At 35.8% G+C, this 15,463-nt stretch overlaps 1 protein-coding gene across 1 annotated transcript in view; it reads right to left on the minus strand.

Annotated features, from left to right (window-relative positions):
* Positions 1 to 15,463, minus strand: part of LOC105988961 (multiple PDZ domain protein-like) — a gene marked incomplete at its 3' end in the record, with an annotated part of 92,919 nt that overhangs the window by 38,917 nt on the left and 38,539 nt on the right. The window contains exons 4-10 of the mRNA XM_013020753.1: positions 9,749 to 9,958; positions 8,451 to 8,590; positions 7,541 to 7,754; positions 6,513 to 6,641; positions 4,477 to 4,680; positions 1,830 to 1,944; positions 1,431 to 1,519 (exon numbers count right to left, since the gene is read on the minus strand). Of these exons, the coding sequence (XP_012876207.1) occupies positions 1,431 to 1,519; positions 1,830 to 1,944; positions 4,477 to 4,680; positions 6,513 to 6,641; positions 7,541 to 7,754; positions 8,451 to 8,590; positions 9,749 to 9,958 (1,101 nt within the window). The remainder of the gene's footprint in view (positions 1 to 1,430; positions 1,520 to 1,829; positions 1,945 to 4,476; positions 4,681 to 6,512; positions 6,642 to 7,540; positions 7,755 to 8,450; positions 8,591 to 9,748; positions 9,959 to 15,463) is intronic.

Raw genomic sequence — 15,463 nt, forward strand, 5'->3', positions numbered from 1 at the left:
TCAACCCATAATCCTCAGATATTAGCTACCTGAGTGGCTAGGATTACAAGCATGACCCATCAGTGCCTAGCAAAATTACCTTTTTTTTTTTTATTCCATTGTGGGGCCTGAACTCAGGGCCTAGGCAACTGCCCTGGAGCCTCCATGTGCTCAAGGCTAGGTTCTACCACTTGAGCCATAGTGCCACTTCTGGATTTTGAGTGGTTAGTTGGAGATAGTCTCATGGGAACTTTTCTGCCTGGGTTATCTTTCAACTGTGATCCTCAGATCTCAGCTTCCTGAGTAGCAAAGATTACAGGCATGAGCCAGTGGTGCCTGGCAAAATTACTTTTTTTTTTCTGGTCCTGGGACTTGAACTTAGGGCCTGGTCTCTGTCCCTGAGCCTCTCTATGCACAAGGCTAGTACTCTACCACTTGAGACAACACCACTTCTGGCTTTTCTGAGGAGTTTATTGGGGATAAGAGTCTCACAGGAACTTTTCTGCCAGGACTGGCTTTAAATTGGGATCTTCAGATCTCAGCTTCCTGAGTAGCTAGCTTTATAGGTAATAGCCACCAGTGCCCAGATAAAATTACCATTTTTAAAGGTACAATTTACTAGTGTTAAGTATACTTAGAATGTCATGTAACAGATCTCATTTTGTAAAATGTATCACAATTCTATTGAGTAAACAAACTTCATATTAGAGAGATCATCATTCTACCTACTGTTCCTCTAACTGACTGGGTTAGATACCTCAGGTAAATAGGATCATGCATTATATCTTTTTTAAATGACAGGTTTATTTCATTTAGCATAATGTCCTCAGGATTCATCCATGTTGTAATATATATAATGATAATAAGTCTCCTAACCTAATTTTAGCCAGGAAGCCCCTAGTAAGAGGTTTTTGAGTTTCTGTTTCTGGGAGCAGTTTGGGATATCTAGTATCTACTAGAGCTGAACCGAAGGTTGGATTTCCTCATATGCTCTTCCTGAATCTGCAGTATGCTTAAATCCTATGCATAGTGATGTAATCAAGGATCTCCATCTACTTCTTTCCTGTATATTCTTACAGCAGAACAGAACTCTGGCCATGCAGTTAATAGTAACAGCAGAGTTCTGATGATTTAAAATTTAAAAGAAAAACTTCATCTCAAATTCTGAATTGGATCCCCTAAAGGTCATGATATCTGGGCTTTATTTTGAAGTTTATACAAATCTAACTGTAATATTAATGAAACAAATTCATGATAATGAGAAATCAAAAATACCAGAAATTATACAAAAGTCTTACCATTCAACTAAAATTAGTAAAGCATGTAATCTAATGATCTATTTTGTTTCTACAAAAAAATTTAAATTAGTAGACCTCACTGAAATTCTCCACCATAACCCAATTAAGAGAATACCCTTCTCAATCACAAGTATTATTGAATGTCAAACTCACTGCTATGATCTGGTCTCCAATGTGGATTCTTCCATCATGTTCAACAGCACTGCTTTTTGTAATGCTCTTTACAAAGATTCCTGAAGGTTCTAAGATTAGAAAGAGGATATTTATCACTATTTTCAAAGCACACTCAAAGAATATCCATCTCTAGTCTCCAAATCAATAGCCCCAATTGCAAATGAACAGGTATCCACAATGCACACAAACAAAACCACTAAGAGGAAGAGGAGGCACTTGTTTGGTCCGTGTGTCAGCATATGATATTAAATTGTTTCTAAGAAGTTTTCAACTACTTTATCCAACAATTTGAAACATAATGCATTGATTCAGTATTTCATAGATCCAGATAATAGAAGTAATTGCAAAGCTTTGAAAATTACTTAGGTTTTAAATTACCTAATTTTTTGTCTCCAATATAACCAGCAATCGTAATTCCTAATCCTTGGACATTTTTAGTGAGTTCCACATCAAAGGTCTCACTTTCTTCACTTTTTTGGGTAGAGGCATCAACCTGAAATAAATAAATAACATAACATAACTGTCTTCCAGGAAAAGAATGAAAATCATCAGTTCGACCATTCAACTAATAAGCAGTTTCTATGTAAGAGGTACTTGTCATGTCTCAATTTATTACTTTTTATAACAGTATAAAATTCCTTATGTTCCTTACAAATCAATGAGCTAAATACAATTATTGCAGCAAGCTTTCTTTGGAGAAATTCTCTGGCACTATAACTTTTCTAAACATCTAACATCTAGTAGAAGTAGAATTTCAACCCAGATAATCTACATATAAGTTTCTGCTCCTAAATGATATACAGTACATAAAACATTTAGTAGAGGAAGTGGTGCTGTGGCTCAAGCGTTAGAGTGCTCACCTTGAGCTGAAGAGCACAGGGACAGTGCCCAGGCCCAGAGTTAAAGTCCCACGACCGACCAAAAAAACAAAAAACCATTTAGTAGAATGTAGTGGCCATAGTGCCCATATGTTAGTTTCTATTGCTACCTAAAATTTATAGTTAATTATGAGACAATGCACATGAGTTACTCTATCCTGACCTCTATCATAAATAGGTCTTATTTTGAAAACCAGTGAAGTCTCTTAAATTGTCCTTGTTTTTGTTCTGTACATTCGAACTTTACTATGAAGATAAAAAAAGTATGCCTTAACATCTTTCCAGAATGCTAGCAAGAATCAGGGTTCTCAGAAACAGCCTTCTCCAACATGTAGAACTGTTATTAATTGTCTATTTGACCAAAGGGTATGATTTTGTAAATGAAGCATTCATGGACTAGCTCAGTATGTCACCATAAACCATTGGTACTAATGTCAGCAGAATCAACAGACAATCCTGGAAAATACATGACAAAGGGAAGACTATGGGATCTAATGGCAACTCTTACTATATATCACTAATGGTCTACCTAAATAAGATAACTTTACAATAAAGTTTGGTTTTATTTTTTTCATTGAACATAATTATCTGTGCAAACTTAGCAAAAGTTTAAAGTTTAGATAATTACAAGAAAATGACAGGATGAAATCTGCTTCAATTGAAACAAATGTGTTTTCTATTTTTAATAAGACTTATGCGAGTGCTATTTTAGAGGGTGGCAATTTGACTATCGAATGGTTTTAAACAGGGCACAAGCTTCAGAAATGATGATATGCACAGAATAGATATTTTTCTAAGCTTTCAATTACATCAAGTGGTTTTCGGTATTGCATTCATTTATATATTGCTGAATAAAATGTTTTGTTTACCACAAAAGAATGCCATTTAAACACTTCCATAAACAAGCTCTCTTTCTTACTTCTTTTTCTCTGCAAAAAATAGCAACCAAATTCAATCCTAAAAACAACACAATCATGGAAATTTCAAGTGTTCTAATAAAACCTTAAAAGGCTTATGGAGGAGGCGAGGATATTAGAAAAGAATTTGTAACAATTGGTTATAAACAACTTTAACAGAAGAAAAACTTTTATATCTATGGAAAAGGAATGGAGGACTTTTATCTCATCTAAACCTTATCTAGAAACTGAATATAATCTTTCCTTAAATATTAAAGAGATTTCTAGATAAAATTATTTAGTTAATATTTTATCCACTGTAGTCTTGTGACCTGTAAACCAGCTGCAGCAGTTACTGTCTTCCAGTTTAGAATTTTCCATATCAAATTAAAGGCAAAGATAGAAGGTTATGCTTATGAATAAAGGTTTTCTTACAACATAAAAATGTTTTATTTTTTGAGTAATAAAATTTTTATTTAAGCTGGGTGCCAGTGGCTCACACCTGTAATCCTAGCTACTCAGGAGGCTAAGATCTGAGGATCGCAGTTCAAAGCCAGCCTGAGTAGGAAACTCCATGAGACTCTTATCTCCAATAAACCACTAGAAAACCTAAATTGGCACTGTGGCTCAAGCGGTAGAGTGCTTGCCTTGAGTTGAAGAGCTGAGGGACAGCACCCAAGCCCAGAGTTCAAGCCCCACGACTGACAAAAAAAAAAAGACTTAAAAAATATTTAAGAATTGAGGATTCCTTATAAATCTAATAATGCTGAGACATACCTTAAAACAGCACAACACTGAAAAGTTTTTAAGACTTATTCACTCCTACCAACCCTGCTCCGGGCTCCCAACCTCCACACATCCAGAACAACAAAAAGACAGTAAGAAGACACTTGTAGAATGGGAAGGATTGTAACTATGACCCCACTTACAGACAGCATTCAGATTCAATGAATTATTAAACATTCAGATACTGAAAGAAAATAATTCTTTAACATTTCATCCATAGTTCTAAGTACTATCCTTATAAATGCAATGCTTTGGGAAAAACACAAAATGATCACCTAGAATTTTTAGCAAACTATTTTGGATGTTTTGATAACAAATGATTATTGCTGCAACATTCTTAACATTAGAAATTTATTCCATTGGTTCACATTGATATATGAACATTGGTAAACTAGATTGACCATCCATCATTGTCATCTGAGAGCCTTTCCCTCTCACTTTCCTGTGATTTGTTTTATCACTTACCCGCATATCTGGAGCAGAAGACGGGGAGGAAGAGATTCCCACAGTGGTGGGTGCTGCTGTTTCCTCCATGGCACCTCTTGCAATCATCAACTTAACTCTATTTCCACACTGTCTAAGGACTTGTGCTACTTGTTCACTGCTCATTCCTGCCAGATCTGTGTCACCAATCTTGAGAATGTGGTCTCCACTGCATAACCTCCCATGCTGAATGAAAAAAGAGAAGCTGAATAATGTTATTGTAAATGCTTTAGACAAATTCCTAAATGTGGGAAGGGAATAATAAAAAATGGCAGTGATGAGACTTTATGCCAATCCTCAGACATGACATATGTTATTTGTAGCATTGTCTTCTGAATCACTGCAGTATCATTTAATGCAATATAATGCAAATAAAATTGACAAATATTCATAAAATCAGTAGTTGATATAAATTTTCATTTTGATATCTAAATAGGAGAAAATGTCTTTTCGTGTTTCATTTTGTTGAGAGTTCAAAGAAAAAAAATACCATTTAAAAAACATGCAATAACTATTACTTAAAATATGCTAAGAACCACAAAATATTTAGTTCCTTCAATCATAAGTACCTCAAAAGAAGAGAAACATAGACAAAAATCATGGTGAGGTGAAATTTGCACAGATGAGGGACATGAAAAGCAATCTTTAAGCCTCCTTAAATGGAGGTTTAGTGATTAAATGGTTAAGTAACTGAAACAAAATAATGGCCAAATAAGACTTTTATATCCAGCAAGGTTATTTTATTAAATTGATGGGGAAATAAAAACCTTCCATGATAAATATAAATTAAGGCAATTCATAACTCCTAAGCCAATATAGCAGAAGACGCCACAAAGATAAGAGGAAGAAAGATATGCCACCAAAAGAGCATGGAAAAAAAACTATCACTTGACTAAGAGTTAAACAAATGAGAAGGGAAGAATCAAGCATAATTCAACATGCCAGCAAACCTCTAATCAAAGAGGGAGAAGCTCATACAAACCCTTAGCCATAACCTTAAATATAAACAGTATATACTTCCCAATTAAGCTAGGTACTGGTGGCTCAACCCTGAATCCTAGCTACTTTGGAGGCTGATATACGAGGGTTTGCAGTTAGAAGCCAGTGTGGGCAGGAAGTCTGTGAGACTCTTATCTCCAAGTAACACCAAAAAACCAGAAGTGGAGTTGTGGGAAGCAGAGCCATGGTTCAAGTGGTAGAGAACTACTAGGCTTGGGCCAAAGAAACAAGGACAGCACTGTGTCCTGAGTTCAATCTCCAGAATCAGCACCATTAATATATATAATTCAGACATAAGTCATTTGTAAAACCTGGATGAAGACAGAGATCTTATTGTTTAGTAAACTAAGAGACTCATAAAGACAAAATACCCCATACTTTCTTGAATGAAGAATTATGTATAATTTTCAGAAATACTACATGAATGTAGAAGGGGGAATATTAGGTAAGGGGGGGTCAGTAGGAGAGAGAAAAGGGGAAAAAAGAAGGTGGGTGAGTATAATTAAACATACATGAATGTGTCATAATGAAGATTACTACTTTATAAAATTCATACATGCTAATAAAATGGGAATGGGGGGGGGAATAATTACTATTCAGGAGGCTAAAATCACAAGGACCATGAGCCTAGCCCAAGCAAAAAGTTCCAAAACTCCTTTCACAAACAATAACTAACATGGAACTGAGATCAAGAGGTTCATGGTTCCAAACCAGACCAAGAAGAAACTTTTGTAAGTCTCCATTTCAACAGCAGAAGTTGGTATAATAGAGCTCATCTACCATTTCAACTATGGCAGGAAGCACCAAGTATGATGATTACAGTAGAGCCTGGGCCCAGGTAAAAAGCAAGGTCCTGTAACAAAATAACTAGTGTATGAAAGGGACAAAGGTGTGGCTCAGTGATAGAGCACCTGCCTATCAAATACAAGATTCAATACTGCCAATTAAAAAACAAACTTTAAAGAATGAAGACATGCTATTGGATAAAATAGCACTGAAGGCAAATTGAAGTGGCTTACCTGATCAGCTACTCCTCCAGGTAGGATAGTTTTGACTATCACACCCGTTGCTTTACCACCAATGATGCCAAAACCCAGACCAGATCCATCATTCACCAGTTCAATTGTTTCCACATGCTGCCAGTGAACCTAAACATAAACCTCTTGTATAATTTGTATAAATCTGCAAAAACTACAGTTTTATGGTGATTATTTTATTGGTAGGAAGTAACAGTTCAGACAGACTAATGAGCCCTAACAATGTCCCTTTCCTTCACCGTACAACCCTCTCAACAAACTGTTCTACTAGTGATAGAATCCTTTTTAAAATAATCAATCCATCATTAATGACTGCACTTCACCAATGCAGTTCTACAAGGTATTTGTAGAACTTTTTTTAAAAAAGAGAAGGAAGGAAGGAAGGACGAAAGGAAGGAAAGAAGGAAGGAAGGAAGGAAAGAAGGAAGGAAAATTTAAAGGAGAAAAACTCTCATTACATGTTAGATGACTGCTTAATGTCACCAAAAACTAATTGTTAAAAAAAATTATAGAGGGCTGGGAAGGTGGCTCAGTGGTAGAGTGCTTGCCTTGCATGCCTGAGGCCCTGTGTTCCATTCCTCAGCACCACATAAGCAAAAAGAAAAAAGCCGAAAGTGGTGCTGTGGCTCAAGTGGTAGAGTGCTAGCCTTGAGCTGAAGAGCTGAGGGACAGTGCCCAGGCCCAGAGTTCAGGCCCCACACCGGGCCCCCCCCCAAAAAAAATTATAGAATTTATCAAGAAAGCCAAAATTGTATTTGTCTACAGACAGAGTCAATTTTATTAAAGACTACATTTTATTTACAGGAATTCTGTCCTAAAACCACACAAAGAAAGCAGTTTTAGAAGCTAGAAACTTAAATCGAAACTTAGTGACAAATATTGCAAAGTAAGGAAATGATCAAATAATAAAAAGTCAAAAATCTCAACAAACAGAAACAACCTAGAAAGACGAGAAACCTGAAGAAACAGAGAAGCTTATTCTGTTGCTTCTGAAACTCCTCAGCACCCACCGGATTCGAGTGAGCAGAGATGGTGCTGGCCGCAGATGGAGACCGGGACACTCGGGGGCTGATGACTTGGGGCAAGGAGCCTCTGGCAATAACTAGCTGGACAGTCTCTTTAGCCTTCTGTAGGATACTGATAGCCTGCTGGTGTGTAATTGTCTGATCAAGAACCTGTCCATTGATAGCAAGGATCTGATCATTTTCCTTCAGTCTTCCATCTCTGTCAAGGATGGAAATGGGTGATAAAGGACACAGAGTTCTCAAGGAAGTAACAGTTTCCTTAGCAAACATGCTCAGGTCACTGTTAATCCTGTTTTCTATGTTGCACATTGTTAAAGCTTTTCCTGTAGTTCTCCTTTAAAAGTATATGATTTACCTCCATGGGATCAACTTCCTTAAAGGAATTCTTTTGCTACCCCTCACCAATCTCTCTCATTTAAAAGACTTGTTTTTCAACTACTCATGGAACCCATCTATGGTCTTATCATCCAAGCTTTTAAAAATGAAAATATACATTGCCTTGTTTCTTTGGGTACAGTAATGAAATGTAGTTCAAATATCAAATGATATTTCTATGGTAGTAGATTTCAAAGCCTAATCAAGAGCCCATATAATATCAATAAAAGTAAAGTTATACTCAAACATTTTCTTTCCTAAAATATAATGAAATTACATGTGTTTAAAAGGTACTTCCACATCCAAAAACTTGCTTTTCTATCACAAAAATGTTAATGACTGAATATGGGCAGATGAAATACATGAAAAAAATTTTAAATGTTAATGACTTAAAGTATCAGTTAATAACTGGTTATGTTCCATTTTGTTTCCATTCAGTTAATGTTTTTCTAAGTTCCCCTAAAGTAATCAAAACTCTCTGACTAGGGTCAAGACAGAGAAGGTGCTATGACAATCTCACCTGTGAGCCACACTGCCCTCTTGGATCTCTTGCACAAATATTCCCAGCTCTCCCCTGTTTCCACTCCTGAGCCCCACAACACTAAACCCAAGGCCTCCACATGGAGGTTTGAGGAGCTCAAAAACTTCCACATGGCGACCCTGTTCCAGAAACAAAGCAAGAAATAAAATGAGAAGCCAAGAGTAGTCAGGTATAGTGATGAACTCTTTAATCCCAGACTATGGAGGTTGAGGCAGAAGGATCATATGCTCCAAGCCAGCCTAGGCTGCATGCACTGTGTGATCCAAGTGAGCCTGGGCTACTTAGTGACATCAAGGCCAGCTCAGGCTATAACCTAGCCTCAAACAAATTACAGACGCTAATTGCTACAGTTAATCATCATCTTATTATTGGCATTATTCGATGTGCAAAATACAAAGTAAGAATTTAGATTAAAAAATTCTGTGCATGCGTGTATGTGCGTGTGTGCATGTGCTGATAGAAGGACTTGAACTCAGAGCCTCCCACTCTTGCTTAGCATTTTCTTTTTCTCAAGGCTAGTGGTTTACCAGTGGAGCCACAATTCTACTTCTGATTTTTTTTTCTGGCTACTTGGAGATAAGCTTCTGTTTGGGCTGGCTTTGAACCTCAATCCTCAAATTTCAGCCTACTGAATAACAAGGATCATAAGTGAGAACCACAGGTACCCAACCTGGAAAACCTGTCCTCAGATCACTTGTAGTACTCTACCTAGAACGAAGCATTCTACTTTTCCAAAAATTTTTCTGGAATGGAACATACAATAATTATTTAAAATGTGATAATAAGCTAGGCACAAGGAATAATAGCCTTATGCCTGTATTCTTGTGATTGCAGGAGGCTAGGATATAAGAATCATGGTTCAAAGCTAACCCAATCAGGAAAGTCTCTGAGACTCGAATCTCAGATTAAACTCAAAAAAACAAAAACCAAAAAACAAAACAAAACAAAAACCAAAAAACAAAACAAAACAAAAACTGGAAGGGGAGCTGTGGCTCAAGTGGTAGAACATCAGCCTTGAAAACAAAAATCTCAGGAATAGCATCCAGGCCGAGTTCAAACCTCAGGACCAGCATAAAAAGGTAAATAAAGTGTAGTAACAAAAGAAAAAGGAAAATGTAACAGGAAAATCTCTGAGCCATGCAAGCTTTCACAAAATCAACTTCACTTCCATTCCCATATTTTCAGATACTATAAATGTCACTGTGTTCTTTGATTACTCAGGAGTTGATTATCCTTTTAAGATCCATTCCTGTCCTAACAGCAAAAAGTATTCTTACCTGAGCCATATTTTTGATCAGCTGATCCAACTCATCACAAGCTGGTTTCCCATTGATATGTGGAGTACCAGGCCCTGTAAGTGCTTCCAGATTCCCATTATTAGCAGATAATAAGAAGGATTCATTTGGTAGAGTCGGAATCACAGCAGAATTAAGATGAGGAATGTGGGTTTGTTCAACAGTTGAAGTTGCTGGAGTTGCAATGTTTACCTAAGAATACAGAAATTATTAACAAGAGCATACTTTCTCATCAATTATCAAATTGTCGAAGTGGTCTGCATTAGTGTTTGAGTGAGAGTAATCAAAGGGGTACTCTTCTCTTTAACTTGGTCACTAGACCCTAGCCCCTTGCAGTTGGTGTCAGAATTGCTGTTAAAGTAAGCATTCTGACTGACTATGCTCTCACACTTTGCAGGCTGGCTAACTCCTGGCACAAAGGAATAAATAACAACAAAATAATTTACAATTATTCATGGGTGACTTATTAAAAGCTTCAAGTTAAAGCTAGATGACAAAACAGCAGATACATGAAGCATCAGACCTAGTTTGATATTTCTATAAGCTATTAGGAATGTGACTGAAAGTATGTGTCAGAATGATTACATAACTGATACGCTTAGATCATACTTAGCTCCAGCTACACTGACCTCACTGAACCTCAAAGTGTCAATCAGCTTGCTCTACCAGCCAGATACATCCTCCTCCAAATGTACACATACATTCTTCTCTACTGCATTCAGGTCTGCTCTAAAAAGCATACCTGGAGCAAAACAAGCCCTTCCTCACAAAGCTGTCCACACAGAACCCACCATACCTTGCTACATGAGCTAGCTAGACCATGCTTGCCATTTCAGGACCTGATAGATAATTAGCCCTCATGTGGCTCTCACCCCTGTCAGTGGAGGTAGACTGCCATGTACAGTTTTCCAGGGTCAGAATCTGAATATTTTATTTTCTTCTAGGTCTTTATTCTCTAGAAGAGAGTCTTGAACCGGGCAGCCCTTCAATATACATTTGCAGAATAAACATGCATCCATTTTTGAGGACTTACTCTGACTGATCTCCTCCCAATTAACTCTTTTGAGCGTAAGTATCTCCATCTTACTGATAAAACTATATAACCACATACCCAAAGAATAGTTTGTAATCTGGACTCTTTCACAATGGTGCTCCTATCACATGTGCTATTTTATTCACAGAGTACAAAATCATTTGCAATTTCACTTCTGGATAATGACAGGAGATAAAGAGGATCCACTTGTGAAAGTGACCAAGTGATCAAATAATTCATAAGTGAATTACTAATCCATTTACAAGAGTTTGTTACATATCCTTAAAAGTAAAGCAGCAAACTCATTAAGTTGCCAAAGTTAACAATAAATCAACCATTTAATTGACTACCTATAAACATAGATGAAAAAGTGATCAGTGTGTTGAGAAAAGGTTTGTGGGAACCCTTTTAAACACTCATTTTACAATCAGCAGCAGGCATGATCAATTATTATTTTTTCAAAAGCAAGCATCGTATGCCAAGACTACACTTTTTTCCCCCTGAGCTACAGCAACTTCAGCAAAGTCTGCCAGAAGATATACAGCTCAGGTTGAAGCAGATGGCATAATAAAATTTGTGACAGGCTGAAGATCCCACACACCAGGACCTAATTCCTATGGTATATTTGCATAGCAAAAAAAAATTGGACTTCTGCTATGATAATCAAGAAAGAACAAAGCTTGTTCTACGAGTCTATTGATAAGAAAATAATGATAAAGGTAGGAGCTCTGATGCTGTGGAAGACCACCTCAAAGGTAGTCCAAGAGTAAAGGTAGTAGGATTAGACAAGTACAAACTTACAATATGAATACCATATACAATTACTTGATATCCATTATCTCCTCATTTATTAAAGAGCCATCAAAGGTCAGGGGTTCTTCTTCCTTTCTGCTAGTTAGAGCTTACATAAATGTAAATGTAATAGTTACAAGTCATTTATTCTATTACTGTCTTTTGATACCATTGATAATCTTGTTTTTAAAACTGAAAACTAATATTCCTAGGAAAAAGAACAAAAATGTCTCTTGATTCTACTGAGCCTATTTATTAAAATAGATTTGTGAACTAAAATCTCTTCAAAAACAGGAATGAATATTATTTGCCTTCCTAGGTCTGTTCACAGCAAATATGCTATAAATGTTTAATAAAAAGAACTTGACTCCCACTCGTAGTTTGCAGAATGTAAACCAAATAAAACACAAATATCTGGTAATTTTTATATGTAAATAAACAATCTGTATAATTTATGGAAGTTGTTAGTCAATGACTAAAAGTCACCAAATAATTATCTGCTCTCTGTTTAGCTTCTTGGCTGAGAATTTCAGTATAGAAAGAACTTCTATGTGCTTAATAAATAAACACATATTAAGTTGATTTATCGATTGTAATTAGTGCTATTACTTAAAATAGACCTTAACTGAAGATTATACAAATTACTCAGAAAAAAATAATTTGCTCATCCCTGTCATGGTGGCCCGAGCAGTCTGTGCTGCCCAGAAGATTGTGAGCCTGATGCTGGCTTAAGCAATATAGTAAGTTCCAGGACAACCTGAACTAATTAGCAATACCCTATCTTAAAACACCAAAGTAGGTAAAAACGTGCAGCAAGTTTCCTGTGAAACAGCAGAGTTTAACAACCTCTCAGTATTTACAAGTATAGAAGAAACCCTCTTATATTCAGTCAGAACCAGTAATTGATTTAGTTAACCAAGTAATTCCAAAATAACAGATATCCTAAGTACTTTATTTAAACTTAAAAAATACATTTAATCATATATAAATATACTCACATATGTATGTTTATAAACCTGTATTGCTAAATTTTTGTTACCGCTTAACAATGACAAAAAGTAAGCATTATCTGAGGAATTTGCCATAACAGGGACACCTCTTAGAAATGAGGACCTTTTTTTTTTTTTTAAACTGCACCTTGTCTTTTTTTTTTTCAGAGAAAAAAAAATGTGCCTACTTTCTTGTGAATTTACGAATGCTGTGAAACACTTTCTGGAATTGATCCCAAATGTGAAATTTAAAGACAAATAGAATTCTTCAAGTATTCCATGAAATATATCATTCTAAACAGTAGCAATCATAGGGGAAAAAATTAAACATAGGTTTGGGAAGGTGGCTCAATGGTAGAATGCTTGCCTTGTATGCATGAGGCCCTGGGTTCAATTCCTCAGCACCACCTACGCAGAAAAAGCCAGAAATGGTGCTCTGGCTCATGTGGTGGAGCACTAGCCTTGAGCTGACGAGCTGAGAGACAGCGCCCAGGCCCAGAGTTCAGGCCCCACGACTGACAAAAAGAAAACAAAAAACAAAAACAAAAAAAAAACATAATAAGACTACATTTCAGTTTGGAGTCTTAGGAGGTCTCCTTTTCTATAAATCTTTCAGTGAAATACTGAGTACAGCACAGTTCTGATGCATTATTGAACAGGCAAACCCTTGCACAGTAATTGATGGTGGTACTCTGATTTAATTATTGTTATTTTTAAAGCTAATTAAAGAAATTGAGTTGCACATTCAAAGGGGATTATCTTAATGTGATGAGACTACTTCGGACATAAAGTAGCACATAGTTCCTGAACTAAATTAAATACAAAGTAAAACAGCAGGCTATGAAAAAAAGGAAATGCTTTCCCATATAACAAGCACAATTCCCATTATCTATTAACTTTCTTTTTATTCATTCAAATATTTACTGAGCACTTAAGATGTAGGTGATGGCAACAGTAAAGTGACAAGATGTCTTCCATAATTTCTCTGTTAAATATCCTAAAAAATTACTCCAAAGTCCATAGTCCAGTTAAAATATTCAAGTAACTTTCTTTTCAAAGGTAGGGGTTACTGAATGGCAGAGCAGATAATGGTCTAGAATCCAGCATCTGTAATACTCCTTAAAGCAGTTGTTAACATAAACTGATACATAAAAAAGGTAAATGTACTAAATTTAGAAACAAATGCCTTAATCTAAGAATGTTTAAGGACTTATCCTACATAATCAGTATGTGAAGTCTCTGCACCTGCCCCTATTTAAGTACAAGTGTAGAGTTTCAGAAGCATATTTGTCTTAAAATTATCAGCTTGTGAAACTCAAGATGGAAGGCAAAGAACACTTAGCACCTAAAGAAGGAAACGAATTACAGAGTATGTAAGACTCTTGACTTTTCCTTTTCAATATTTAGGAGGCTATGTGTAGAGGATCACTAATCTACCCAGAGCAATGCTATTATTACAGTGAATTAAATGACAAGATCCAGCACAATCTCGTCAAGTTAAGTGAATGGCCACTTGGCAGGTTATTTTATGTTTGCGTCTTCATTCCAAATTTTATCTATGAAGACTCCAATTCTTCCTGAAACTATACAAGAAATGACATTTTTATTAAAATCTATCTGATAAGCATACTGCATAAAAACGTGTGCTCAGGCAGTTTAATACTTGTTTTAAAGTGGGTCTAAATAACACTCATGCTTTTAGAAATAAGGTTTTAAGTAAAAAGATTCAAACATCATTTGGATAATGATAGGAAAATAATCTGAAGTTATAACAGTTCTTATTTTGCTTTTTCCATATTATTATTTAATTTTTTCACTTTCATCACTAAAAAAAGTTTTGCAATGAAGCAAAATATAGCAGGATTTTAATTATCCCCCAAGAATGATGTTTTCTTTTTCAAAATTGTTTGATTTTTATGATGTGCAAAATGCTAAGCCAGTACTCTACCAACTGAGCTACATATCTAGACTTTGTTTGATCTTTTTAGAAGGTATCTTTATTTTTACTGTTGTTTTAGAAAGAAAGAAACTAGTGGTGGGTTAAAAGGAATGGCCATAAATACTCTCATCAAGAGCAATAATCTATTTCCTCCCTTCTAAACAGTAATGACTTTATTTCTTCACAAAGTAGTCAATTTGATCAAATCTTGATATTTCAGTACAGTTATTTTTAGTATCTGTATTTTAATATGGTAAACACATATGAGGCATTAAATAAAACTATGATGGACACTTCACAGAAAAACACTACAGTTGCACTGAACTAGCCACATTTTTCATGGATATCATATTTGAAAAATAAATGAAAATCAAAATACAATTATGCATACCTGAGTATACAAAAGATGCTTTCTAAAAAATGCATCACATCAGTTATCATTATCAATAATAAAATTTGAATTTCAAGTGAAAAAATAGGATTTTAGAACACTCTCCCACTTTGAGTTAAATACCTTTTAGATTTTAAAAGACTTTGTGGATAAGATCTCAAGTGATAACTAACACGAATAATTTTTGCATCATATAATGAAATTTAAATGTGATTTTTGGAATTTTTCAAATTTTCCAAAGGGCCAACATGATATAAAATTATGCTTCGTTTAAAAAAAATTATAAGCCAGGCACCTATGGCTCATGACTGTAACTCTAGCTACTCAAGAGGCAAGGTCTAAAGGATCATAGTACTAAGCCATATGGAGCAAAAAAGTTCAGGAGACTCATTTCCCCAAAAGAAAAAGAAAAAAGCAGAACAATCATGGCTATGTGGCAGAGCACCAGCCAACCAAGTCAAGCAAGCCAAAGGCCTTCAAACCCCAGTACAAGAAAAAGAAAGAGAGAGAGAGAGCGCAAGGAAGGAAGGGAGGGAGGAAGGAAGGAAGGAAG

This window comes from Dipodomys ordii, unplaced genomic scaffold (genome assembly GCF_000151885.1).
Source record: "Dipodomys ordii isolate 6190 unplaced genomic scaffold, Dord_2.0 Scaffold53, whole genome shotgun sequence".
Taxonomy (NCBI): Eukaryota; Metazoa; Chordata; class Mammalia; order Rodentia; family Heteromyidae; genus Dipodomys; species Dipodomys ordii.